Source organism: Scleropages formosus, chromosome 11 (assembly GCF_900964775.1).
Source record: "Scleropages formosus chromosome 11, fSclFor1.1, whole genome shotgun sequence".
NCBI lineage: Eukaryota > Metazoa > Chordata > Actinopteri > Osteoglossiformes > Osteoglossidae > Scleropages > Scleropages formosus.
The window spans coordinates 27596330-27622245 of record NC_041816.1 but is presented as its reverse complement, the minus strand read 5'-3'; the positions used below and the strand labels follow the sequence as shown (position 1 = coordinate 27622245).

At 41.9% G+C, this 25916-nt stretch overlaps 3 protein-coding genes across 7 annotated transcripts; 1 reads left to right on the top strand and 2 right to left on the bottom strand.

Annotated features, from left to right (window-relative positions):
• The first annotated feature begins 702 nt into the window (after window positions 1–702).
• On the top strand, window positions 703–11645 carry LOC108930640 (receptor-interacting serine/threonine-protein kinase 4-like). Of its 4 annotated transcripts, none has more exons than XM_018745994.2 (13): window positions 703–897; window positions 1849–1995; window positions 3648–3978; window positions 5106–5245; window positions 6309–6358; window positions 6461–6616; window positions 6819–6901; window positions 7813–7885; window positions 8469–8530; window positions 8625–8658; window positions 9078–9166; window positions 9784–9826; window positions 10288–11645. In XM_018745994.2, exons 2-13 carry the CDS (start codon window positions 1859–1861, stop codon window positions 10458–10460), a joined length of 1371 nt encoding a protein of 456 aa, XP_018601510.1. In that variant the 5' UTR covers window positions 703–897; window positions 1849–1858; the 3' UTR covers window positions 10461–11645. The 4 variants fall into 4 exon arrangements, with proteins under 4 accessions (XP_018601510.1, XP_018601511.1, XP_018601512.1 ...); XM_018745995.2 differs by having other exon boundaries at window positions 1846–1995; XM_018745996.2 differs by having other exon boundaries at window positions 703–902.
• A 1535-nt stretch (window positions 11646–13180) lies between these two features.
• Window positions 13181–17356, bottom strand: LOC108930641 (cerebellin-1-like). 2 transcript variants are annotated; one of them, XM_018745997.2, is made up of 5 exons: window positions 17240–17356; window positions 15649–15748; window positions 15068–15420; window positions 14584–14703; window positions 13181–14499 (listed from the first exon to the last, which is right to left on the bottom strand). In XM_018745997.2, the coding sequence occupies exons 3-5, from the start codon at window positions 15341–15343 to the stop codon at window positions 14302–14304; spliced, it is 594 nt and encodes a 197-aa protein (XP_018601513.1). In that variant the 5' UTR covers window positions 15344–15420; window positions 15649–15748; window positions 17240–17356; the 3' UTR covers window positions 13181–14301. The 2 variants fall into 2 exon arrangements, with proteins under 2 accessions (XP_018601513.1, XP_018601514.1); XM_018745998.2 differs by having other exon boundaries at window positions 15656–15748.
• Window positions 17357–18859: 1503 nt separating this feature from the next.
• Window positions 18860–24673, bottom strand: LOC108930630 (E3 ubiquitin/ISG15 ligase TRIM25-like). The gene is made up of 7 exons (XM_018745982.2): window positions 24490–24673; window positions 24101–24420; window positions 23326–23421; window positions 21366–21596; window positions 20997–21019; window positions 20439–20584; window positions 18860–19766 (listed from the first exon to the last, which is right to left on the bottom strand). Exons 1-7 carry the CDS (start codon window positions 24671–24673, stop codon window positions 19231–19233), a joined length of 1536 nt encoding a protein of 511 aa, XP_018601498.1. The 3' UTR covers window positions 18860–19230.
• Window positions 24674–25916: the final 1243 nt, after the last annotated feature.

Genomic DNA, 25916 nt, shown 5'->3' with positions numbered 1-25916 from the left:
TATTGTTTAATCACACATGTCTGTAGAGCTACATATACTTAATAGAAGATTTATTTACTTACATACTTACTTACAGGTTTAAACAGTTGAAAAGCAAAGATTTCCAAATCGGACGCTGGAATTAGTTTATGTATGTGCACAAGATAGAGATTTACGGTTTCTTTATTTTATTTATTTGTTTATGCATATAGTTAAAGGCATTTAATCGCTCATTTCAGTTAAATGAAAGAAAAACCGTCTTTTGAAACATTACTAGCCCTCTTAGTTTTATAATGTCACTATTTCAGTTTGCATGTTGTTGTCTAAAAATGTACAGCGTAGCGGAGAACTTAAAAAATATCGTCATGTTTTTTGACAGTCCCAGGCTTATACAGAAGAGGGATTTTTAATTTTTTGGTTAATGATTGATTGTTGTCTAAAAAAAAAAGAAAAGCACAATATATGCGAAATACGAGAACAAAGCATGCTTTCAGTTTTAACAAAACCTGTAGAAATGCCGATACGATAAACCGGTCTGTGTCGAGTGTCCCATTCGTACCGCTGATACCACTGACGTCATACATTTAGGAGCATCTGTGACACAAACGGAGTGACAGCGAAGTGTAATGTTTTGTTCGGTGAGTCCGGAACTGAGGCCACGCCCCCTTCTTACCCCGCCCCTCAGACGTCACTGCCGCGTGTTTTTCAGAAGCGAAAGCAGACGAAGCCGGAACAGCGCAGCCGCGGCTCGAGAGCTTCCCCGCTAAAGTCTGAGGAAGCGCGTGCGGCTCCCGTCCCGATTTAGCGCCATGGTTTTTCACAAATAAAGTTCATCATGTCGTGTTTTGTCGCGGAACCTTTCCAGGCTACTCGTACACCGTACCTGCTCTAGTCGGCAACCTCCTGCTGAAGACACAGGTCAGGTATACGTGTCATAAATAACATGATTGATTCTCTTTCTCAGTCAGTGATCGGAGGGACGGTCACGGGTAAAAAAATCAGGAAGTGGAGACAAAAGACACCAGAAATTTCTATACATCGTTCTTAGATTCCTGCGACAAATTATTACTTCTTTTATCATAAAATCAGAAAATTCATGATAAGCCGGGCTACAAATATAACTTTATATACAGTACTCCTACCGGTTACTGTAGTTTTACTGTAATCATGTTGTATCCAACAGGTTGAGTCTGTTTCTTTTGTCTTGTTGACTTGAATGTTCATTAACTGAATATTTCAATTCAGTCCTAAATGTGTCAGGATCCATTCTGTAAACTGTTGATGGATTTCGTTGACCAGATGTGTTTGCACTGTGTTCACATTCTTTGACTTCATTGTCAGGGTGCTGTTTTATACACTTTGCGCCACATCCTTTACATTTCAGTGCGTTGAGCTGTGTGAGCAGGGAGGCAGGTGTTGCGGTGATTTGGTCGTATCTTCAGTTCTCTTACATTGTTAACAGCGATTTACCCATGCATGTATACGGCCGAGTCATTTTACTGGAGCGGTTGGGTCTCGCTGAAGGGCGTTACAGCAGAACCTGCCACCACTACTCCACCTGCTGCCCTAAGTTAGGGATGTCGCTTTGTACCCTGAAGGTTTTGCGTTTGAATCCCTGCACCTGCTGTTGTACCTTGAGAACAGTAGTTATTGTGAGTTTCTCCACTAGGAACATCCTATAAAGGTGTAGTTGTCAAGATGCTTTTCTAACATTGTCGGTCACATTGGACAAGCGTCCTTATTTAACTGCTTTTGAGGTGATGTTTCCACTCTGACAAAATTGATAAAAACATGATTTATTAATGGATTAACTAATACATAAATTATTGTCATCAATAATGATAATAAAACTGTTTTGGATCCTAGCAGCTAGGGAAGAATGGATATGCCAGCCCTCATTTGTGACTCCAGCCTGGAGTCCTGGCAGCACATTGGCTCTGGAGGGTTTGGCCAGATCTACAAGGTCAAACACACAGAATGGAGGATGGACGTGGTCGTCAAACTGCTGCACGTCAGGTAATACACTGTTTACTGCCAAACACACATACACGCTACAGCACAGGCGGATGAACTTTTATGAACCTTTTTAAGATGTGCACCAGGCAAGATCAATTTACTCTCATACCCCGTTATCTGGCCCTTGTTTGTTCCTGAAAAGGGAACAAAAATCGTTGGATAATAAAATTAGGAATTCCATTATTTTTCGTGGGGAAAAATTCAAGTTAATTCCCAGACCATCCCAACTCAGAATCACCCTAATTGATGTGTAATATCAAATGGTAATGTTGTGTAACATTAAAATTGAATGAACTGCAGTTATAATTACCCAGCTGCATGAATGGGTAAATAATTTTTAGTCACTTTGGAGAAAAGTATCAGTGAAATACACACACACACATTTTCAGAGCCGCTTGTCCCATACGGGGTCGCGGGGAACCGGAGCCTACCCGGTAACACAGGGCGTAAGGCCAGAGAGGGAGGGGACACACCCAGGACGGGACACCAGTCCATCGCAAGGCACCCCAAGCAGGACTCGAACCCCAGACCCACCGGAGAGCAGAACTGTGGTCCAACCCACTGTGCCACCGCACCCCCTGTCAGTGAAATAAATACTCTAAATATAATATAAATGTAATGCAACTGAGAGTGTGGGTAAGCAGTTCCCAGAATGCAGTGTATCCCAGTCTCTCTTACACAGCCGCTGGTGCAGTTTTCAAATGTACTCTCAGTTTATCATGCCGGACTGAATGTCCTGAACCTTTACCAGACTGCAGGGATGAATTTAATCCCACTGATTATATGTGTTTTATATCACACACACTGCTACATTATTATGTTTTATTCGCAAATTGGTAAACTGGTCAGGGAAGAGTCCTGCATTTGAATAATCTAAAATAGACATAAAGAGCTATTTGCAAGCTATTTCAAAACGTAAGAAATTTGAAAGCTGTATATACTTGTTTACTTTCTTCAAACTTTTTTCGTAATGTGTATTTGTATTGTAATGTTTTTGATATGTGTGCAAATGCTATATGTACTCTTGCTTGTATTTTTTTTTGTTCTTGCTATTTAAAATAAATAAACCAATTAATTAAAAGACTGGATAAATGAAAATCGGATTAGCAATAAATGTTTTGAGTCATAGCAGACCGGATAAGTGGGAAAAACTGGATATCAGGATATGGAATAATTGGAGATGATAAACACATCAGTGTAAGTAAAATACATTCAACTTCTCCTGCAAAATATCCATTTGCATTAACAATTTACACTTCCATGACTGTGGTCCATGATTGAAAATATAGACCATTTGGAGATTATCTTACATTTATTCATTTAACTGACACTTTTCTCCAAAGCAACTTACAGTGTTAGTCTACCTACAATTATTTACCCATTTGTACAGCTGGGTTATTTTACTGGAGTAATTTAGGGTAAGTGCCTTGATCAAGGGTACTACACCCAGAAGTGGGGATCAAACCTGCAACCTTTAGATCCAAAGGTTGTAACGCTAAACACTACACTACCAGCTGTACTATCTTTCCAACCAGCCCCTGACTTTTTTGAGTGGGAAAGATCACTGTAATTAAAGGCTTGTTTGTCATAGACAACAGTCTTTCTTCATCCACTTTATCTGACCTCAACTCTATCCTGCCTTACTGTTCCAGCTCCAATTCGTCTCTCCTGAAGGAAGCGCACCTGATGCGCCATGGAGGCAATCCCCATGTGCTGAGAATCCTGGGGGTGTATAATGGCACTGGTTACCACATCAGTAGAGATGGCTTCCCAAAGCAGGGCCTAGTGATGGAGTTCATGGAGAGAGGTTCCTTGGCTTCCCTCCTGGAGGTATTAAATAAACCTCTACCCCTTCCCTTAACCCTCCGTCTGGCTCATCAGGTGGCCCTGGGCATGAACTTCCTCCACTGCCTTTCGCCACCTCTTCTCCACCTTGATCTCAAGCCCAGCAATGTGCTCCTGGATGATAGCCTTAATGCCAAGGTGAGTTTTGGGAACTTCAAAAACATTGAGTTGTGGCATTTTGGGTGTCCCTGCTTTTTAACGTACTACACACACACACAGTCTGAAACTGCTTGTGGCGAGCTGGAGCCTAACCCAGCAACACAGGGCACAAGGCTGTAGGGGGAGGGGACACACCCAGGACGGGACGCCAGTTCATCACAAGGCACCCCAAGCAAGACTCAAACCCCAGACCCACCAGAGAGTGGGACCTGGCCAAATTCGCTGCGCCACCTCACCCCTCCTTTAACATACTAAGTGCATTAATTTTTTGTGTTTAGTTGTCCATAAGACAGGAACAGTTAACATTTTCCTCTCCCATTATATTTTGCACCTGTCCAAATTTGGAACTTTTTCAAAATAAATAAATAAATAAATGTCTAGGTTTAACGGGCAGGAACTCAACAAAAATATTTATTGTTCACAACTTTTATGAGTTACATTTTTTTATGCAATATGATGTGTAAAACCTGATTTTTTTTTTCTTTTTTTGTCAACCAAGTGAGGGGCACTTCTGCATGTGGTACATACCATGGTCGCTGTCTCTGTGCCCCGGTTCACGAGGAGATTCTTTCCATGAAGATATATATCTATATGTTTTTTTTTTTTCGTTTTCATTTGGTACATTTTATTTGCATTTCATTTTCTCACATTTTCTATAGGAGTTAGAAGGGAAAAAAATCTCCAAACGTAGACGGCTTCTTCTTTTTGCCAGCCGTAATTTAAATGATGTTTTGACTACGTAGTTCTGCTTAAAGGAAATCAGCCAAAATAGCAACATATAGCAGCTATTTTTCTTCAATTTTGACCTTTTTGGGTGTCTCCTAGAAAGAAAATGAGTTTGAAGAGAAAATGCATACGACACAATGCACAACGTTGCACGGTTTCTTTATTATGGGAACAGTCAATGTTTTGCATCAAATTTCTTAACATTTAATTTATTGTACACCTGTCTATCGGAGCAATTCTACCTGTACGACTGTGAAGATGTAAGCAAATTACTTATCCTGGACACTCATTCATTGTCTAGCCCTGCTTAGTGTGAGGGACTAAGAAAACATTTTAGAATATTTTTCATAATATACACCTGTGCTTCTTTCCTGCTGCAGCTCACAGACTTCGGGCTGGCAAAGCTGTTCCAAAGTGTTTCAACAGGTTCCACGACCGACGAAGGTGGAACCATTAGCTACATGCCACCCGAGGCCTTTGACATGTCTTACAAGCCTACCCCAGCCTCTGATGTCTACAGGTACCAACACCATCATGCGCCCACACACAGCTACACACTCGCTGCCTGACACTCCAGGTACAAATTTAATACCAATTCAATCAATACATTATTGTTACCATTCAGCAAGGTACTTACCCTGCATTACTCTGGTAAAAATTACCATCCAAGTGTGATAGTAGTGAGTCCCATGTCTTCAGAGACACAATGTCAAGATATGGAGACTTGGATTCAGGAGATGTTTTCAGCGTGGTATTTCTTCCCAGATGCAGCCGTTCTACTGTGAATCAGCAAGTGTCAAAAAACGCTTGTAACACCTAAGTCGCACCATTTGCTAGTAACTTTGTCTAACTTAAATACACACGTTCTGCTCCCCCTTTAACTACACCGCAGTCCGTCTTTGAGATTTTACTCTTCTGATGCAGAACAATAGCATAACAGTACAATGCGTGTGTGTGTTTTGCATTACTGGGGGGGATATATAATATGTATGATGACTTTCCAACATGTGGCTGTGGAATTAAATAGGAATTTATTAAGGCTTAATTGTTAAAGTTGTTTTGTGAAGCTATTAGTAAAAATATTGTGGCACACAGCAGTGTGGGCTTGGATGGGGCAAAGAAGGATGCAGAGGCAGCGTTCATTACAAGCAATTTATTTGAACACAAGCACTAGGGAAATAATGCTCTTAGTCTAAGGACCCTGTTTCCTACAGCCAGCCTGCTTAGCACCCTAAGGTTCTCTCCCAACACACTCGTTGGCACGGTCACCCCATCGTTTTCCCCCTAAGTGCTCCCAGTGGTTGCACACCCACATTTAACATTATTCCCCACAATGCAGCGATTTACAATTAGGAGTTTCCCTCCTAAAACAGTAACGCGTGGTCGTTACAATATTTCCCCCCGTCACTTTGAAAAAAAGCATCTGATAAATGAATAGATACTGTCGTCATGAATAAATAAATGTACTCATAGCCTGTTTGACCAGAGTAACACTTTTATGGACCGATGCTATCACAGACAAAAGGGTAGAGTGACTGGCATGAATTGTAGCTCAGTGGTGTCTGTATCTCTTCCTTTCACAGCTATTCCATTCTTCTCTGGTCCATCATCACTGGACAGGAGCCCTATCCCTGTGAGTGGCCAACTCAGCAGGACACGACGCACACTGTGTCGAGTGCCCATGTTTTTACCATCAGTGTACACCTACTTCTCTCTCCTTGTCTTCCCAAACCAGCCGCTCGCTCCACAATTGTGCGGTTTCGGGTCCCAGAGGGAGACCGACCCAGCCTTGAAATGGTGGACCCCAATTTGGCTGAGCACCTGAAGGACATGATCAGCCTCATGAAAAGATGCTGGAACAATGATCCTAGCAAAAGGCCTTCCTTCCAAGGTGAGTAACTGGTATGAAGGATCATTTAACCACAGAGCAATAGTATCAGTAAGTATCGATCTCAGGCTGGAGTGAAGCTGTGTCATCAGTTGCAGCATACTGTGCCATTTGTTTTGTCAGTCAGTCAATTTTATTCACTCTCTCTACGTTCCCACCATTTTGGCGTAGTTTTTATGACAATGTTGTATTGCTGTGAGGACAGAATGCCTTCAAGTGACAGAGGCCTTTCAGGAGCGGCACAAGAGTGGTGTAAAAGATGCTGTCCACCAGGTGCTGACATTTTTGGTAAGTGCTACAGTCATACCCACCCATATATGCCACTCATCTGGTAATTTACCACACTACCGAATCGAACATTTTGCTCTGTCAAGCAAGTCAAAGGTCTACCGACTTGTCTACACTTCAACCACCCCCACCCCACCACCAAAAGACCATGGTTTGTCTTTTAGTTTGTAATGAACAGTAATGTAATTGAAAATCTGAATTTCCTTGATTCTCATTGTTTCTAACTAGACTATAATAGGTTTTTGGCAATTATATTTATGTATCGCTATGTATACAAACACCAGCAGCTGGTAGCATAATGTTTAGAGCTGCTGCCTTTCGACCCAAACGTTGCAGGTTAAAATCTCACCTCCAGCTATAGTACCCTTGAACAAGGTACTTACCCTGAACTGCTCTTGCAAAAAATTACCCAGCTATATAGGATAAGTACTAACACTGTAGTTTACCACTCTAGGTTTCTTTTAAGAAAACATAATGTGTGTATATTGCTTGTTTTTTTAACATATACATTTATTTACTTAGACACTTTTCTCCAAATCAACTTCCAATGAACTCTATGTAGTGTTATCAGCCCACACACCTTATTGACCAAGGTGACTTACACTGGGTTACTCATCCACACATCAATGGAATACACTCTCTCTGGCACTCACACACTATGGGGGAACCTGAGCAAGAAATCCACGCAGACACAGGGAGAACATGCAAACTCCACACAGACTGAGTGGGGATCAAACCCACATCCTCTCACACCACCCAGGTGCTATGAGACAGCAGTACTTGCTGTGCCGCCATGCCACCCAGTTTTTCTTGATGAACTGACTCTGTTTCCTGCTATTGTTGATTGACAAAGTAAAGGATTGTCAAAAAACATATAAATATACTATTTCAATAACTTTTTTTCCCTCCAGGACTCTCCAGAGATTGAACTGGGGAAACGCCTTGATGCCCTCAACATCATAGACCCTACGCAGTTATATAATGGTGCAGTTTTTCCATGTCCTTTTAAGAGGTTCACATTGTTATTCTATAGAATAAGTCTATTGGAGGGCTCTTGTGCATGTTTTACAGCTTTTACTGCTCTGAGCTCAGAAAATTAGTTTATTGGGTCCAATCATGACAATAAACAGAACGAGAGGGAATCACTGGATTTTAGCGAGATAACCCTTTTATAGAAATTGCACTGTTGTTGTCAGTCCTGTAGGGTTGGCTATCACAGATTCTGTACCTTCATGAGATAGCCAACTCAGCTTTAGGCACCTGGTAAAGAGTCACATGAAGGTGTGGTGTTGACTGTCTAAAGACGCCTACCCACAATTGACTCCTCTGAGTCAGTTGAGCTGTGAGAGTATAGTTCCCTGGGAAAGGACACAAGATGGAGTCCATGGATTCAGTTGGTGCTTCATTTGGGTAGAAGCAGCCCTAGAGATCCACTGACCTCAAACTACCACACTTGTGGCTTCAGTGAACAGTGTGTCCTTTATCTGTGAGCACTCTTGTCAGGAGCATGCAGTATTCCTTCTGAAAGCTGTGGACATCTGGTGCTCATTGCTGCTTTTATCCACAGCTGGATCCAACAAGGCATCAACAACCCCTGAACCCATGAGGAGTGACCTGTACCCCACACAGGTACCAGCCAAGCTCTCCCTGGCTTACACTTCCCATCAAGCAAGCAGATGTTCAGAAATACATCTGAGGTCCTATGCTGTCTCTCTTTTTTCAGAAAAGATCTGGTGACCCTACCTCCAAATCCAAAGGTACAACTAAACAGCCTTTTCACTTGTAACTTCTCAAAACTCATCAGGGACTACGAAGGAAAATCTAAAAGTGTGGAAAAGCAATCCAGATGTAGTGATTTATACTGAAAGGAGATGGAGGAAAATAAAAATAGACACATCTTCCTTTCTTTATGGACTGTTGAGGTCCTAGCATTGGAGATCTTGGATTTCTTACCAGGATACGAGAATCAGTTAGAGTGCAAGGTCAGTATGAGAGAACAAAATAAGATGAAGAAATGGGAAGCTGCATGTCTGGTGAGGAATTACTCATTCCAGAGTAGTAACCAGAAAGCTAGTGGCTTTGGTGGCTGTTTGTTTGTGAAACATCAGTAGAGGGAAATTGGACCTAAGTGCAGCTGTAGAGTTTGGACTTTTCATAGCTGACCTTTCCTCCACAGCACTTCCTCCAGCAAGAACATTGTCTATGGATCCTTGCATAGTTTACAACCAGATGCCTCCAGCTAGTAGCCCTGCAGGACCTTGGCAGGTAGGGAATTATGTGTACTTGAGGACTCTGGTAGAGAGTTAGCTGTGCATTGCCATATGTCATTACTGCGGTAGCAGAATTACTCTCCTACTGCATAATTAAATGTGTTCCATCTGTTTTGGTGGAACAGAAAAGGTTGTTGCGTCATATTACTCACCCACTAGTGTAAATAAAAAAATAATAATGATGATAATAATTACCATTATGGCTTAAGGATTCAGCAGTAAGCCTGACATAAAAGCTTCCACCAGTCATGGTTGTTGTTTAGTGGTGAGATTTGTTTTGGCGCATGAATTTGTGTTTGGATTTTGTGTGTTTACTCTGCTGGAAGGTTGGCATCTCTCAGGCCCAGCATGGTGCACAGGAACAGACTCCATCTGTGTGTGTGTGTGTGTGTGTGTGTGTGTGTGTGTGTGTGTGTGTGTGTGTGTGTGTAAATTTCCCTAACACACTGCTCCAGGACTAATGTAGATTCATTGTTACCCCCCTAGCCATTTGGCACCATAGTTCAAACTGATACAATTTCATAGCTAGAATTATGGTCCAGTAACAGTTCGCCAGCATAGCAGGGGAATTGTTTCATTATTTACTTATTTGTTTTTTTTTGTCATCCACAGCAGAGTGTTATCAACCAAGCAGCTGTTCCTGTGTACTGTCAAGGTCAGTAAAGCCATGTAGGAAAGATGAATATTTATATTTCAATATTATTAGATTTATTCAGTTTGGATATAATGCAATGACCTTGCACTCTATTTTGCCGGGTTAGGCTCCACTTTGCCGCGACCCTACTTGGGACAAGCGGTGTCGGACAGAGTGTGTGTGTGTGTGTGTGTGTCTGCATAAGATCTGTGACTGATTAATAAGTATTGGTAAAGCAGTTAAAGTAACTGTGTTGTATTATACAGTAAAACAATTTTTCAGTTTTGAAATTTGTCATACATCATGTCACTTACTGTGATTTTTGCACGCATAGCCCTCAAAGCAATTCATCATAATAACCCTTGGCTAAAAAAAGGTTGGTCAACCCTGGTCTGTAGTCTTCCATCAAAACAATGAAGTGGTGCACACAGATGTCATGATGGGTGAAGTAAAACCAGTGTCATTTTCCTTGTTTCCCCCAGGGCCTGGAGTCTCCATTTTCATGTCCAACGTCACTGGGCTGCAAATAGGCAATAATAACAAGATGACCATCCAGCGCTCTCGCATCAGACACTGCACAGCTCCCGATGCCATCAGCCAGTCATCACCAAAGAACAGCGGGGCTAATGGAGACAGAAGTGCTCCAGGCACCTAAGACTCCTATACTGGGAGGGCACTCATAATGGAGACTCTTCTGCTATCATTTCACCAAAAATCCTGTCTTTTCTCTATGGTTATTGGGTTTCCTTGACAACAGCTCTTAGAGAGGGATTCATGTTCAGGTACTAGCTTGTGGAAATTTGGGGGGGTCGATAATGATTGGAGGACAGACATCTGACAAATCAGGGAAATAGAAGGAGCAATTATATATTTTTTTAATAATAGTGAACAAATGTTTGGTTGTCTTTTTTGTTATGATTGTGAAAATCAAACAGCAGTTTGTGCTCTTCATTATGTACCCTGTATCGACATAAACTCCGCATTACTATGTTATAGTAGTGTTTTAAACTGGGGAGGTAACATGGAAACACTGGTAGTGTTTGGTTTTTTTATTGTAGTCAGCTGGTGACGTTCATTTAGTAGGGTACCTCGTTTGCTGCTGAGCCATGTTACTAAAAACATGGTCAGTTTGCATAAGTCATATGCACAATATGAAAACGTTATGACAAGTGTTACCAGTATACAGTGTATACCGGTGCCAGTGTTACCAGTATACCAGTATACAGTGCCTTACTGAGACCATGATATTTGAAACCAACAGTCACATCCCAGACCCTCAGAGAACTACATTTCAGTGAGTTATTTAACATTAAAAATGGCAAAAAGTCTATTTTCATGTTTTTTCTATGATTATATTGTGTTTCTTGCAGGATATCCTGTAGCTGGAATAGGAATAGTGCATATCTGACAGTACTGTGTGTTTTCTTCAGGGCTGAGACACACATTTGGCATTGCCTCCTGCTATAGCAGTGTGTGTGTTTTAATGATTCAAAGAGCTACCATAATGTACAAAGAGCATCGTAAAATATTCAAATGACTGGATAAGGAGCAATAATTCTGTGTCAGTGGTTTGTGTCAGAAATGTGTCCCCTTCCCCTTGTATGTTAGATCATGTATTTGTAGATGGCTTTGTCTTTTATCCATATTTGTTTTAATTTGTCATTGAACTGTATTGCAGTTGGTTCAGTGTTTTCTGTCGTTCCGTGAAGAGTGCTGTAAAAAATACATTGAGGTCAGAATTGAGTTGAGTTTGATGTTGAACTGCAGGCCTGATGGTCATGTAGTGGTTAGATCTGCTACCTTTTGTCCCAAAGGTTGCAGGTTCAAATGCCCATTCCGAATATAGTACCCATGAGCAAGGTACTTACCCTAAAAATTGTGTCAGTAAGATTGTTTAAACGAGTAAATAATTGTAAGTTGCTTCGAAGAAAAGTGTCAACTAAATTTGCAATAAACTAAGGTGAACATTTTCTTTCCAGTGTTACCAAAGTTTTTATTTCTGCCCTTTCATCCATAGTATCTTTCAAAGTTGATCAAATAAAATTTAAGATGCGCCCAGCAAAAAAGGAGAAAAAGCTAAATAGTGCTGCATGCATTTTAATTTTTTTTTTATTTCATATCAGTCGCATCAAAGGCATTTTCCGTGATTTATGATGGGGAAAATAGTCCTGCTATATTTTGCATGATGCATTTTTTTTTCCACGTTAGTGTTTTAGAGCAGTGACCATCGCTACCGTGGCCATGAGCTGCTAATGGGGCATCACCTAAAAACCAAAGGAAAGCTGTTACAATGGCCATGTTCTTTTATTTGCAATTCTTCATATCACGAGAATGTAACTAAGATACTGTAAATCTTACCACGCATATGGTCATAACCAATTTGTATGATGCCTCCTCATACGTTAAGAAAATGCTACTTCAGATTTTGCACCTTTCTAAATCGGTTATGGTCTATTTGTAATGAAAGTACACATCAAGGCAATGTTACGGACATGGTGTAAATGTTACTGAAAAGGTCACGCTCAATGAGAAGAACACACCGATGAGCCCAAAACAACCAGGCACACCCATCCACACTTATTAGAACAGTGTCATTCTTTGCTTTACTAACAATGCGTTGGACATTTGAATGAACGTATTAGTGACACCTGCAGAAAATTCACTCGGTCGCTGTTGGACGCCCCTCGTGGCCGTCACCAACACGTTCCCTCTTCACGCGTGGGGGTTGTATGAGGAACTGCAGGTTGAGTGGCACGTCTCCGGCAGCAGAGCAGAGTAGCGCAGCTAATCGCATGTGGCAGGGCAGCGGGGGCTGCGTCCCAACGCCAGAGCTGCCATCTGCCAACGGAGTCCACGGGCCGGCAGGGTGGCGTGGCCGCAAGTTGCCGTGGATCCCCACCCCCTGTTCCTTCCCCTAGATGCCCCGAGTGGGCTACGACTATATTTAATGACATCCTGCTCACCATTTTAGAAACGTGCGAGGGAGACGGCTCACATTGACCAGTTCTTGCAGCATCTGTCCACCTGGAGCCATGTGCACCTGCACCGGTAGGCAGGCAACTGACCACAGGACAGCAACCAGCAGGTTTGATACGCTGTTATGGGCATCCTGACATCCCATTCTGTACATAGGAAGTTATTTGTATTTGTTTTTGCAAATCTCTGAATTTGTGATTTAATTGTACATATAATAGAAATTATTTGTAACAACCTGAAATTCACATGATGAAAATTTACATCAATTCATTTAAATGCTTTTCGCCAAAGCCACGTACATATCAAGACAATATTAAGATGTTTATAATTATTTGCCCTTTTATACAGCTGGGCAATTTTACTAGAGCAACTTTAGTGTAAATACCTTGCTCAAGGGTACTACACCTAGAGGCAGGATTTAAACCTGTAACCTTTCCATCCAAAGGCAGCAGCAGCTCAAACCACCACAGTACTAGCTGTTCCCCGAAATTACACAAAATAACTATAGCCTCCATACATCTGTAACTAAAATCTGGCTGAAACCCTCATAATCCCAGAATTCCGTGATACGGTGGGAGACGATGTGGAATGACAAATATGTTGTTTTTGACTGTAGTACCATGAGATGTGACACAAACTGTTCACACTGAATGGTGCCAAGCAATGTGTCACTACTGCATGGTATGTGCACTGAGATGGCCCATCGTAATCTGGGATAAAGGATGTATTTTCACTTAATTCAGTTTAATTAAATGTGACTCAACCAAAAATTGTTGATTTGCAAAGGATGTATTCTTTGCTAACTCATAGTTTTCTCCAGAAAAATTCAGGATCTTGAGTATTATAGACTAACATCATGAGAGTACCCTCTTAACCCCCTTTCATACAAACACACTCATACACACATACAAGTAGACATTGAAGAAGGACCACATTAAAGCTGGATATCAATAGGGATCTCAGTACAACAGGCAAAATGTCCTTCTGATCAAGAACCTTGTTCCACAAGTTCTACTGGTGAAGAGCTTGCCTAGCAAAGGCCAAAACCCTTCATCCTCTTCTTTGCAAGCTGTATGTTTGGGGTGAGACAAGTACATCTACAAATAACAGAAATTAATTAAGTCTGAAGAGCAGAGTGTGTGACTGTTGTCGGAATAACTGGGCAATGTTGTGAAGACACACTCACGCAGACGCTACTCACAAACATGTCAACAGAGGGCCCGTCACGCATGCACATTAGCAAACATGCAACCCATTATTACCGAGGTGTTCTCCACGCCCTTTCTTCTCATTTTTTCTGTTCATATGTATCTACAGCTGAGGTCGGCATGTTAAAGTCACCCTCACTATTAGAAAGTCCAAGAAAGTCTTGTCCTCACAGTTTCTTGCTGAATTTCTTGCTTTTCTCTGTCTTTTCTCCGCTTCTGCATCTCTTCCAGTCTATACCTCACTGTCTCACCTCTTCTTAGATCTGTTTTTCTCAACCTCATGGAGATGCTATAGTCAACATAACCAGATCTCTACAAAGGGAACACCAAAAAGCCAGAGAACGTGGAGTACTTCCATCCACCCATGAGGTTCCCCCGCTCCAGCTTCAGATAAGCCTTGTCTCCCCTCTCCATGGTAACCAACCCTGCATTGGTGGCAGCCTCCCGTGTCACATCCTGGTCACCGGCGAAAGCGGAGATCACAGGCCAGCCATTGAGCACCAGGCTAACCTGGGAGAAAGAGAATGAAAGAGAATGGATGCATTCCATTCATCAACTTGTTCTTGTCATCGTCTTCACGTGCCTCAGTCTCACCTGTATTGTCTGTCTGTTGTACACTTTGACCACATGGAAGCTGAAGCTGTATACTCCCTTCCTGGGGGCCACGAAGATGCTCCTTGCTGGGTCAAAGTGAGCCCCCACATTCACCAGGATCTGAGAGAGGACAGGCAAAGTCATAGGTGTGCTGCTTTAATCTGGTGGAATTTCTCTGATGTGGAGTTTTTTTTTTTTTTGGTAAGAGTCAGTGCTATTGAGTCAAATTCAACTCATAGCAAACACTTACATGGTTTTCTTAGTAAGGCAGAGGTCTATATTGCCTTTTTCTACTCGCATCTTTGGGTTAATGTGGTAAATATGGGGAGAGCATAGAAGATGTGCATACCCTGACCTGGATTTGAACCTATGTCCAGATTGTACTATGACCCAGGATGTTTACCTGCTGGACCATTGTTCTACTGCTGAGCTTGTGCTCATCTTTCAATCAGTTTTAATCAACTTTATGCTTGTGATCTCTCACCTGGTCAAAGTAGATGGTCATAGTACGGTTACTCATCTCCGATGGCTCGTGGTTGGTGTTGCGAATGGCGGAGAAGGCCACTCGACCAGTCCCAGAGCGCACAGACATGCCCAGTGCATTGCCTGCTGGCTCAGAGGAAGGCGTCGAGTCACACACAACCAGACATTTCCCTTCTAGCACAATGGGCTCCGTGTCATTCTGGCTCCAGGCCCCATGAGGCACTAGGAGCACCAGAAACAGTGGCAGGATGCGGGTATGGCAAGGAAAGCAGGTCATGGTGCTGACAGGTCTTTGTCTTCAACTCTTTGAATTTATTTCACTGCAGTTCTCCTTTGATGCACAATGGTAATTGTCTGATGAGCAAAAACACCACAATCTGACCTCAGTGAGACTTATCTGAGGATGAAAAACAAGTTCAGAAGCTGATGTTAAAAAAAATATGTAATGCTTAATATGTTTGATGCGGAGTACAGCATTGCACATGTGCAGCGGAATTCCACCAGTCTGTTGATTTTTTTTTCCTTTGGATTATGATGATGATGGGTCCATTGAAGTCAGATTTATATTCTTGACCTCCTGACCTTTTACCTCATGTATACCAGGGATGCAAGATGAAGGAGCTGTCCATCTTCAAGGCAATGCTGCAGACACAAGTTATGGCTAAAGTCTTCTTCTCTGGGGCTGCAGAACCAAAGAAGCCTTAGTGAAACAAGAACGTTGTACAGTGGAAACAATGCAACTCGAACAACACACGCTAATAATGACCGATAAGACATGGACTTGAATTCCAGTGGTGGGAAACATCAACAGAAGGGAGTGATTAGCTTCTTTCTTTTTCGGACCTTATGTGCTGCTATGTATATGACTGGAAAAAGGTGTTAATGGCATGTGATCCCTGTGGCAGGCAGTGAAGTCCGTCAACATAGGCTGAAATCAAGTTCAGTTTGACCGAGCAGTGAAAGACCACACTTATGATAAGGGTGTCATTGGTTTGGAGGAGGAGAAAGAAGACGTGCTTTGGAGGGCAGTGTAAAAAAAGGGAGAAAAAGAATAGAAGATGAGATCATGCTTTGGCTGACAAACAGAACCAGGACCAGCTGGATCCCAAAGGGTGAAAGATGGAGCATGGAATCTGCTGAGAGACCATCTGTCCTTCACCGATTCCTTCCCTCCCTCTGCAGTCCATCAAGAGCATCCCTCATTCCCCACACATTCCCATTAAGAATCTTCTCCGTTACACTCTTTTATATTAATGTGCCCCTGCAGGTATCTCTCGTGCGTTTATTATTGCCAGCAGTTCACTTCAGTGTCCTCCTGTCCCACACTGATTGTTTCCTTCTTAGTCATTTTTTTTCTTCATAGTGAGCATTGCTTCTGAACTTCTACATTTTCTCCTTTTAATTTTGTGTTATTTTTGACCTTGTGGACACTATACTCATTTTACTGATTTCCTGTTTTTTTTTTCTTTTTTTTCCTGATTTTACTTTATTTTACTGGTTTTGAGTTCAATCAGTAACCACAGTTTTTTCAGCTTGGTATTCCACTTTAAAAAAAAAATAACTTTGTAAAAACACCTTAAATTGATCTTCTGCCTAGGGTTTTTCTGACATCTTTTTTCAATCCTGATACAATTCACTCAGCACTAGGCTGTCACAGGGGAGGATACTCTAGGGCTTGTCCAGCATTCATAACATCTCAGCTCCTCTTGTTCTATCAAGTTACTGCAGTCTCATATGGTTTATAATGAAGAAACCCTATAATGGTAGTATCGAACTATCTTTCCTAAACCAGGCAAATCCCTACTGAAACGAATCTTTAAGGATGTAGAATTCAGCACAGTTCTGTACAATTATTTACCCCGATAAAGCATTGAAACAATAACACATAACTCATTTTTAAGGTATAAAAGAAGTATGAATAAATAAAACTCAGTTAAATGTGTCACTCCACGACATGGGCTATCAGTGCTTTGTAGAGTTCACTTCTAGTAAAGGTGTGAGTTACTGTGAATGTTTCCATTCACTTCATGAAACTAAACAGGACATAACAGATTATAATGAAATATATTGAGAAATATTGGTACACCATAAGAAAATACGACCCCAGCTGATGCATGGAATTTTGTCAGTTATACATTCGTGAAACTCTGAAAGGTAAAAAAGAGAAACATACCTGAATGAGTGTTAAACAGCACAAACAGGTAGTCGTCCTGAAGCCGGTCTGTTGTCCTTTCTCACAGCTCTCCTCTGGCAGCAGAACTCAGCCCACTGTCTAATCGGGCTCCAGAAAGTGTCCCTGGCCACTTCTCTCCCCATCCTCCCCCGCCCTTCCTTTCCCATGTCCCTCCCACAGACCCCTGCTGTCTCCACAAATGCTCCGCTCCTCATCTTGCCCATCCAGTGTCCCTTTATTTCTTTAAGATGACTGACTCTGGTCTTTCCACCTGCAGAACCTTCCGGTGAAAGGCAAGCCCATCATCCGACTATTCATTTTCATAAGTTCATACACTTCCACTGTTGGTAAATTGTGTATTAATGTTGGTCTGACATTGTTTCTGACCTTTTTCGTTGTTTCTCCTACCTTTCCAAATAATCTTCACATGCTTGTGTAACACATGTACGTTCTCCAAAGCGACGTACATCTCATAGAAAAGACAAATTGTGCATCACATTAGCAGAAAAAGAGACATAGATGCAGATGTGTGATTCTAAAGTACAGTTAGTTTGTTACTTTCCACAACATGAACCAACGTTCATCACACAAGTAGCTGCATACAACTTTATCCGAACATTGACGATTTCTGATCACCTTCCTAGTATTTTTTTTTCTTTTTTGAGATACATATATAAACATTTACGTACATACAGGTGTAGCTGTGTAAAGGTTTGTCCGGATCATAAAGTTACAGAGCATGAACATTTACACCTTACATGAATTTAACAGATCATGGGCAAAGCGAGTTTGGAAGAGATGAGTTTTAAGAGCCTTTAAAAATGTGGACAGGGATTCAGCAGTTCTGAGTGAGTAAGGGAGGTCGTTCCACCACGAGGAGCCAGAAGCGAGAACCTTCTTGGTTTACCTTTCTCAGATGTGGAAACGCATAGCAGTCTATCTGGGGTGTAACAGATGATCAAGGCATTATTTAAAGCATGAACACATTTGTAGCATTTTCCCCACATTTTCTAGCATAAAATATTTGGCTATGGTGGAAATAACTTCACCTGGAAAATATTGCTTTGGAAGAAAAACTTCAGAATGGATAAAATGAATTTCTGTTTTTCAGTTTGAGAAAATTTCCAACACATGTGAAATAGATGATGGAAAGAGCATTTGGAAATGTAAATGAATAAATGTAAATATTCTTTTCTGTGCATTTGATATGTTTAATTTGATTTTATTTAATCGTAAAAAAATGATGGTAAAATATTGGCACACTCAATATTAAAGTTTATTCTTAAAGTTTTAATCTTAATGTTATACTGAAAGTATCATCCTCTAAATGACTAACGTAAGTGTAAAATACTGAATAATACCCATACTACAATATCTATTGTAATCATTTATGTTTTGATACTTTTCTCCTTTAAGTAGTACATTATGTTACAAGCCTAACGTTTCAGTTATTTATGTCCTTCATAGATCACTCTTGTTCAGCCAAAAACAATAAATACATTTAACAAATATTAATTTTACATTTTGAGGACTATTCCTGAGAAATACTGAGTTATATATGCACGTTTTTTTTTTTTTTTAAGCAGACTCCAGAGCTACAATTTCTAAGTTTGGATGAAGGGTTTCTTTTGCTTTTCACCTTGCTTTGGTGTCCTTGCCGGAAGACTGGAAGACTCTTCTCTTTCGTTGTCATTCTGTGTAAATATCAGTCTACAAATATGAAGTCAGTGATGATTCATGACTTTCACACAAAGGTGTTTAGGGACCAATTGTGAGTGCAGTTAGTCAGCTGAATGCAATTGCAGCAGGACTGTGGACTTTCTGGGTGTTATTTTCTATTCTTTCTGTAGACAGAGGCACAATAGCAACATTCATAATGAAGCACTGCGCTTTGCCAGCGTTGTATTATAATTGCATGCATTTTCGCTCGTGTTTTCCTGTCTGCGTATAGTATGTATATAATTTTTTAATATCGGCACGTCGGTCACTGGTCACATCTTCACAATGGAGATCCTGCTGTTGAGCCCTGCCTTGTAAAGTCCGAATCCGAGATGCAGAGGCTGTGTGAAGTTACTATTGAAGGTGTACAGGTGACTGGGTGCGTCTCCCACTTCACAGAAGGCGATAGTGCCGGTGCAGCAGTCCAGAGACACACCCACACGGTTACCGGTGAGCCTGGCGCTTAGGGGTGTCCTGCGCTTGTCATGCCATGCTGATAGCGTCCCGTCTTCTTGCTGCGTCAGGCTCCAGGACTTCCCGTTGTTCCCAAAGGCTGCGCCGTCCCTCCCCTTTCGTCCGATGCTACGGTAGGAAACGGCAATGTCCCAGTATCCCTCAGCCTCCACTTCCCAGTAGTGAGACCCGGAGGCGAAGCTCTGGATGGTTAGGACTTGGCACCAGTGGTCGAACCGACTGGGGTGGGGTGGGTACGGCAGGCGTTCCTTCACGCGAGCTGCGGAGTGCAGGTCGTCGGAGATGCTGAGGAGAGGGTGGGCCGTGTTCGTGTCCAAGGTCAGCTGATTCTGAACTGGGGGGGGTCGCAGAGGATACACAGATGGAGAGAAAGGACGGACGCAAACAGACAGGCAGAGAAAGTCAGACAGACGTGGCTGCGCAGACCAACAGACACAGACAGACAGACAAATGAAGAGAGACATGGGGAACATATAAGAAATGCACATGCTCATGGAAGGTTATTTTGTTTATCACATCTCTCAGTATGCAAGGGCCGCTTTGAAAAACCATGTATGTCTACACACTTCAAAATAGCACCTTTTTTCGAATTTCAAATGTATCGTCAAGATTCTGATAAAGCTTTATGCAGGTACTTGTGTGATGAACGTTGGTTCTTATCGTGGAAAGAAACAAGCTACTTAAGAATCACACGTCTGCATCTTTGTCTCTCTTTTCTCCTAATGTAGTGCACAAATTGTGTTTTATATGAGATGTATGTCGCTTTGGGGAAAAGCTTCTGCTAAATGAATGAATGTAAATGTAAATTTAAAATCAGTTTGCATACATTTTCACAGCGCAGCCTGTTAGCAGTTCTCGCTATATGCATAATTTTCCTTCCGTTACACCACAGAGGCCGAAACTGTGGCCCCCCTCACTGATAATAAAATTCAGTTCTATTTATCTGCTCTGTAGGCCTGCGGTTGAGATTCTCATTCTGATCCATGTCTGCGGTCATATCACTCACAGAAGTCTTTCTTTAGCTCCTCCAGACACCTGAGTGTCTCCGAGATGAAATGGCGGTACTTGTTCTCTATGTTCTCCAGTGTCCGCTTCTTGTCCAGGCAGATGGGCTGAGGGCTGAAGAGTGGTGTGTTCAGCTCTGAGCTGATCCTGGGGCCACAGGGGACGAGAACCAGAACTAAAATTCCCAACCAGCACATTTGGAACTCATTTTTAGAACCCAGTACAGACAACACACACCTTCACCGGACCCTACAATTTTTCAGTTGATACTTTTCTCCAAAGAATCTTACAGTGTTAATCTTCTTACAGTTATTTGCCCTTTAAACAGTTGGGTAAGTTTCAATTCAGCAATTCACGGTAAGAACTACAACAGGAGTTGGAATTCAAACCTGGGTGCTTTGTGTCTAAAGGTGGCACTTGTACACCCTGCTATCTCTATGCTACTTAATACCCAGGTAGTATTAAAAAAAAATTATACACAGATTGTTCAAAATTAAAAATGAGACATGTGCTGTACTTCAGTGCTGGGATAAAATGAAAACTATGGAAGAGAACTTACTTTTTATCCTCAGATTGATATGCCTGTAGGGAAAGAAAGATTTTTTTAATTGGTTGCTTTAAGGATGTTCCAACATTCTTGGAATTAGGTTTCAGGCTAGCTGTGTGTGAACAAAGAAATCTGGTACATTTTACCTTACTTTTGAAAACCGGTGCGTATTTATAGAGTAGCTACGAATCTGAGCATCTGAGGGAGCCCAGCGTGTATTTTAAAACAACTTTGCATGCATGTGTAGCATAGGTGGGTTAGTGTACCTGTATGTTGAAACAGCTGTTGAGAGTAAATGTGTACATATATATATATATATGTACACATTTACTCTCAACAGCTCAATAACTGGTTAGGCATATTCCGAACAGAGCTTCTCACCCAGATGAGGAGAAAAGGGTCCTTCTCCTCCAGGAGAGCCCCTAGGTATTGCTGGATGCCCCGGGTTTGCTGGAGGTCCCTCATCACTCTACTGTGGTCCTCCTGCAGACGCGCCAGGACCTGCTGCCTTTCCTGATGAGCGCTGTCCCTCAGGGATCCCATCAGCCGCTCCACCTGGGCCCCAAGGCTGGCCCCAAGACGCTCCACCTGGGTGTCAGCCCAGGAGGAGTCCTGCAGGAAATTATACATCTCTCACAATCCATAGTTTGAGATTTAAACCAACATAAAACTGAGGTGTCAGTGAAGTTGTCATTTTCCCCCAGTTTTACACCTGTAAACATCTATTAAGGTTCCTAGTGTTAATGTTATTGATAGATACACAGTATGCAATTTAGTAAAAAAAGTAAAATGTAATAAAGGAAAAAGGCTGCTGATAGTTCAGTGCTGCTTGGGGAATAAGATGTTGGTAAACTCCAGCAGAATAAGGACTCACTATGTCATTGAGCTGTTGATTGTTGGTTGAAATGACTTCAACTGACACTCCATGGAGCAGCAAAACTAGAGTTGTGTGGTGTGCAGAGGGTGCGGATTATTGTCTGCGATGGGTAAGAGTTTATTTATTGACCTTCTCTTCATTACATCCTTCAAAAAGGCCAGTCTAGCATCTAGAATGAAGCCAACTTTCCTGAGTAGTTTATTCAGTCTGCTGGTATCACTTGTTGTGATTCTATCGTCTCACCATACAACTGCAGAGAAGAACGAAGCAGCTACAACAGGCTGGTTGAACATCTCCGCTGATCTACAAACTCCTGAAGACCTGAGTCTCCTCAGAAAGTGAAGCTGACTTTGGCCTTTCTTTTTTCTTGGAAGGAGACATTACTGGTTCTATCTATTGTGACTTCTTAAAATCAAAATGGAAGGGGAAAATATCAAATTTATGGGTCCCTAGAGCAGAACCAAAATTTAAGCAGCCTTGTGACCAGAGCAGCTCTTTTTTGAATGTAACACATATTGTTTTTAGCTACTCTGATCACATTTGGTCACAGCAACATAGAGACAGAAACAATATGTTCACTTTGACCTTTCTTACACAGGGTCTGAATGATGCATGTCTTCTCCAGGCTGTTATGCTAGTGGAACTCCAGGTACTTGTACATTCCCTTCACTTCCACTTTCCAGGAGTGGCCACTGAACACAGTGGAACCTTTGGATCTCCTGAAATCTGCAAATATCTCTCCAGTAATCCAAGTGTTGAGCTGCACTTGCCTTCTTTACAACGGCATCTTAAATAACATCTCAGAGATTCCTCGTCAACTTGCTTAACCACAGCTAGTTTGTCTCCAGTTCCTTACCCCTACACCACATCCCACATACTCCGCATCTAATTTTCACAGAGCACTGCTGGGTTACAATAAATCTGAGGGTCAAAAAGCAACAGACGACAAATTAATTTTAATATAATTTATTTAATTTGGTCCATTAATAAGGCAAGGTCCAGTGAACAAACAGCAGTTCTGCTCTACAGGTGTTACACTCCATTCAGCAGCAGCCCCATGCAGGTATTCTCCAGGAGGAAGCCCTTCAGATGTCTGCTCAACCCAAATGCTGGGGGTGGCAGTCAGGGAAGGGCAGGGGTTAGCTAAATGTTGATGCCTGATAAGAGCTTGGGCAGGGGAAGAGTGAATTTAATCTCTTTGTGTGGCGTTTGGGGTGAACATCTGACTGTCTGTTGATAGGCTCTCCCTCAAGTGCTCTTGACTCTGTCATATTTGGAAGATTGCAACTGCTCTGGCAATTTAGCTGCACAGGACAGTTTGGGTTTAGGGCTTTGGGTTCCAGCTAGAGTTGGGGATGACAGTTTAGTGTTAATGAAGCTTTATGGTGTTATGCGTGAGGCTGCAGCTATAGAAATTCTTTGGATTGCGGACAGGGATCAGGTTGTGGTAAGCTTTTTGCTCACCGTGAGCTTACGATCAACGCTGTTGTGTTCCTTCAGGATTTTCTCGTTTTCTTTTAGTTTTGCCTCCGCTTTCTGTAGACGTCCCTGTAGAACCACCTAGGAGCACATTGAAACACACGTGGAAAAATACTTGTAAATGAACCCTAGCAGGCAAAATCTCTTTGCTTGTCACAAACTAATGGTGCACAAAATTGAAACATACACTTCTAAAATATAGATTCTGATAAGACAGATCACATGGACATATACTTTTATACTTATACACATGAAAATGCAAACAGATGAAAACCCGCAAAGGAAAATGTACAGTCACAGCAAGCAAAAACAAACATTCATGGCAAAGTAGAATATGAATATAGTTTATGTTACTGTATATTTATCAAACAGGAAAGAAAGAAAAATTAAAAATTATGAAACATACAAAAGATATTGTTTTATTGTCTTAAATTAATGATTAAAATAAATACTGAATAACGTACATTTATAAATGAGGTATGGAAAAAAACAAAAAAATATTTTGCAAATTAAATTCTGAAATGAGGTTGGTGAAGTTACTCTGAATAACTAATAGTTTAGTGGTTAGTGCTACTGCCTTTGGATGCAAAGGTTGCAGGTCCCCACCTCTGGCTGTAGTACCCTTAAGCAATGTACTCACCCTGAATTACTCCAGTAAAATTGCCCAGCTGTATAAATGGGTAAATAATTTTAACCTTATCTTTGTAAGTTGCTTTTTAGTCTCTGCAGAGATGTGTTTATGAGCAAGCGCAGATCTCACCTTGAGGTCCTTTTCCATCTTCTTCAGGGTCTTCACCTGGTGCCCCCCATGTTTGCCCTCCAGGATGCAGTCACCACAGATGTAGACCCGCTCATCCTGGCAGTAGTAGCGGAACATCTCCTCATGCTCAGGGCACCTTCTCTTGCCCAGGTCATCCAGGGGCTCCACTAGGGGATGATTGCGGAAGGCAGGCCGCTCCAGATGGGGCTGTACATGGTGGGCACACAGGGACACTTCGCAGCGCAGGCAGGTTTTGGTGGCGGCAGGGGGCACAGCGGGTGGTGCCTCATCTGGGCAGGCATCACAGGGTACGGGTACCCCTCCGTGCCAGCGGAGCCCCTGGGCCAGGGCAGCCAGTGCGTAGCTCTTCTGGAGCACAGCGGCTGGGCCGTGCTCCTCTCGGCACCGAGGGCAACGGAAGCGTCCGCCCACGCTCTGGCTTCGTGCCTCCTGAATGCAGGCCAGACACAAGCTGTGCCCACAAGGTAGCAGGTGGGGGTCCCGCAGGAGCTCCTGGCATGCCGGGCAAGTGAGCTCCTCCTCCAGGCGACTCTCTTCCATCACAGAGGCCATGGTCAGGTAGCAGGGGCCACTGAGTTACAGTGCACAGGGCAGGAGGGCAACTGTGGTTTTACACCACCCTCTTGACCGTTTGTCTGTATGTGACAGGTTGATAACCACTGAGGGGTTGACATGTCTGGTGTCTGTGGGTGTGGAATGTAGTTATCTCCTCGCTGACAGAGGGTTCAGGCAGACTTAACTTTTAATTGTTGTAAAACCAATGTTAAAAGTCTCAGATATTGTTCATTATATTCATCATAATAGCATCTGACTACAAAACACCATCAATGGAGACCAATGGAACCACACATGTAGAAACAGCTACTCTACAAATTATGAATGAATTCCTCTAATTTCCACCTCTGTGGTCAAAAAACACTGTTCTTAAAATGAAAATAATAATTATGACACTTGTACTGTTTTTTAATATTTTATCTTTCTCATGTTTTCTTTACCTTGTCCTCTTATCATGAGGAAAAAGTGTATGGGGGGGTCCGTGCCCCACAGTCTGCCCACCCCAAGCATATTTTATAATTTTTCTGAATGGCTGTTTTTTCTGAAATTATGTGTCAATTGTTCATTCTGATTTAAGCAGTCAACATTTAATTTTAATATGTTTAAAAAAAGGTTAAACAAATACGAGAACAAACTTTTGGTTGTAGTCAAGGCAATGCAATATTTCAATTTTTACTCTTAGGTTTGCCTTCCTGTTCGAGGCGTGTCCCCTCCCCCTTCAGTCTTCAGGCTCCAGCTCACTGCAACCCCATTCAGGACAAGCGGTTGTAGACAAGGGGTGTGTGTATTAGGTCTGGCAAAAAATCCAAGTATGGTTTTAAATGTCCATATATTATTGGTTCCTATGGAGCAGGTGTTCAATTCCAGCCGAACATAGAAACACATTTTTAAAAACTATTATTAAATTATTAAAAACCAAAAAATGTTTCAATCTTTGAAAGTCCATAGTTCAAACTTTTGTGACACAATGTCTCACTGTCAAGTTTTCTTATTTGAATGTTTGCCCACGTCTTCTGCTGTGAACTTCCTGATTTGATTTTTTTCCTAGCAGTAGGCAAACATGTATTCAGTTTCCTTGGAAGCATTTGCTTAGCGCTCTACCTTGGTTTTCACATTTAGTTTACTCATTGATTGTGAGTTTATTTTGTATTTTGTTTGTGTAGTTTTTAGCTGATCATGATTGATCATATTCCGAGTGAAATGTTGAAAATTATTCAATATTTGATTGTTTTCTTCTTTC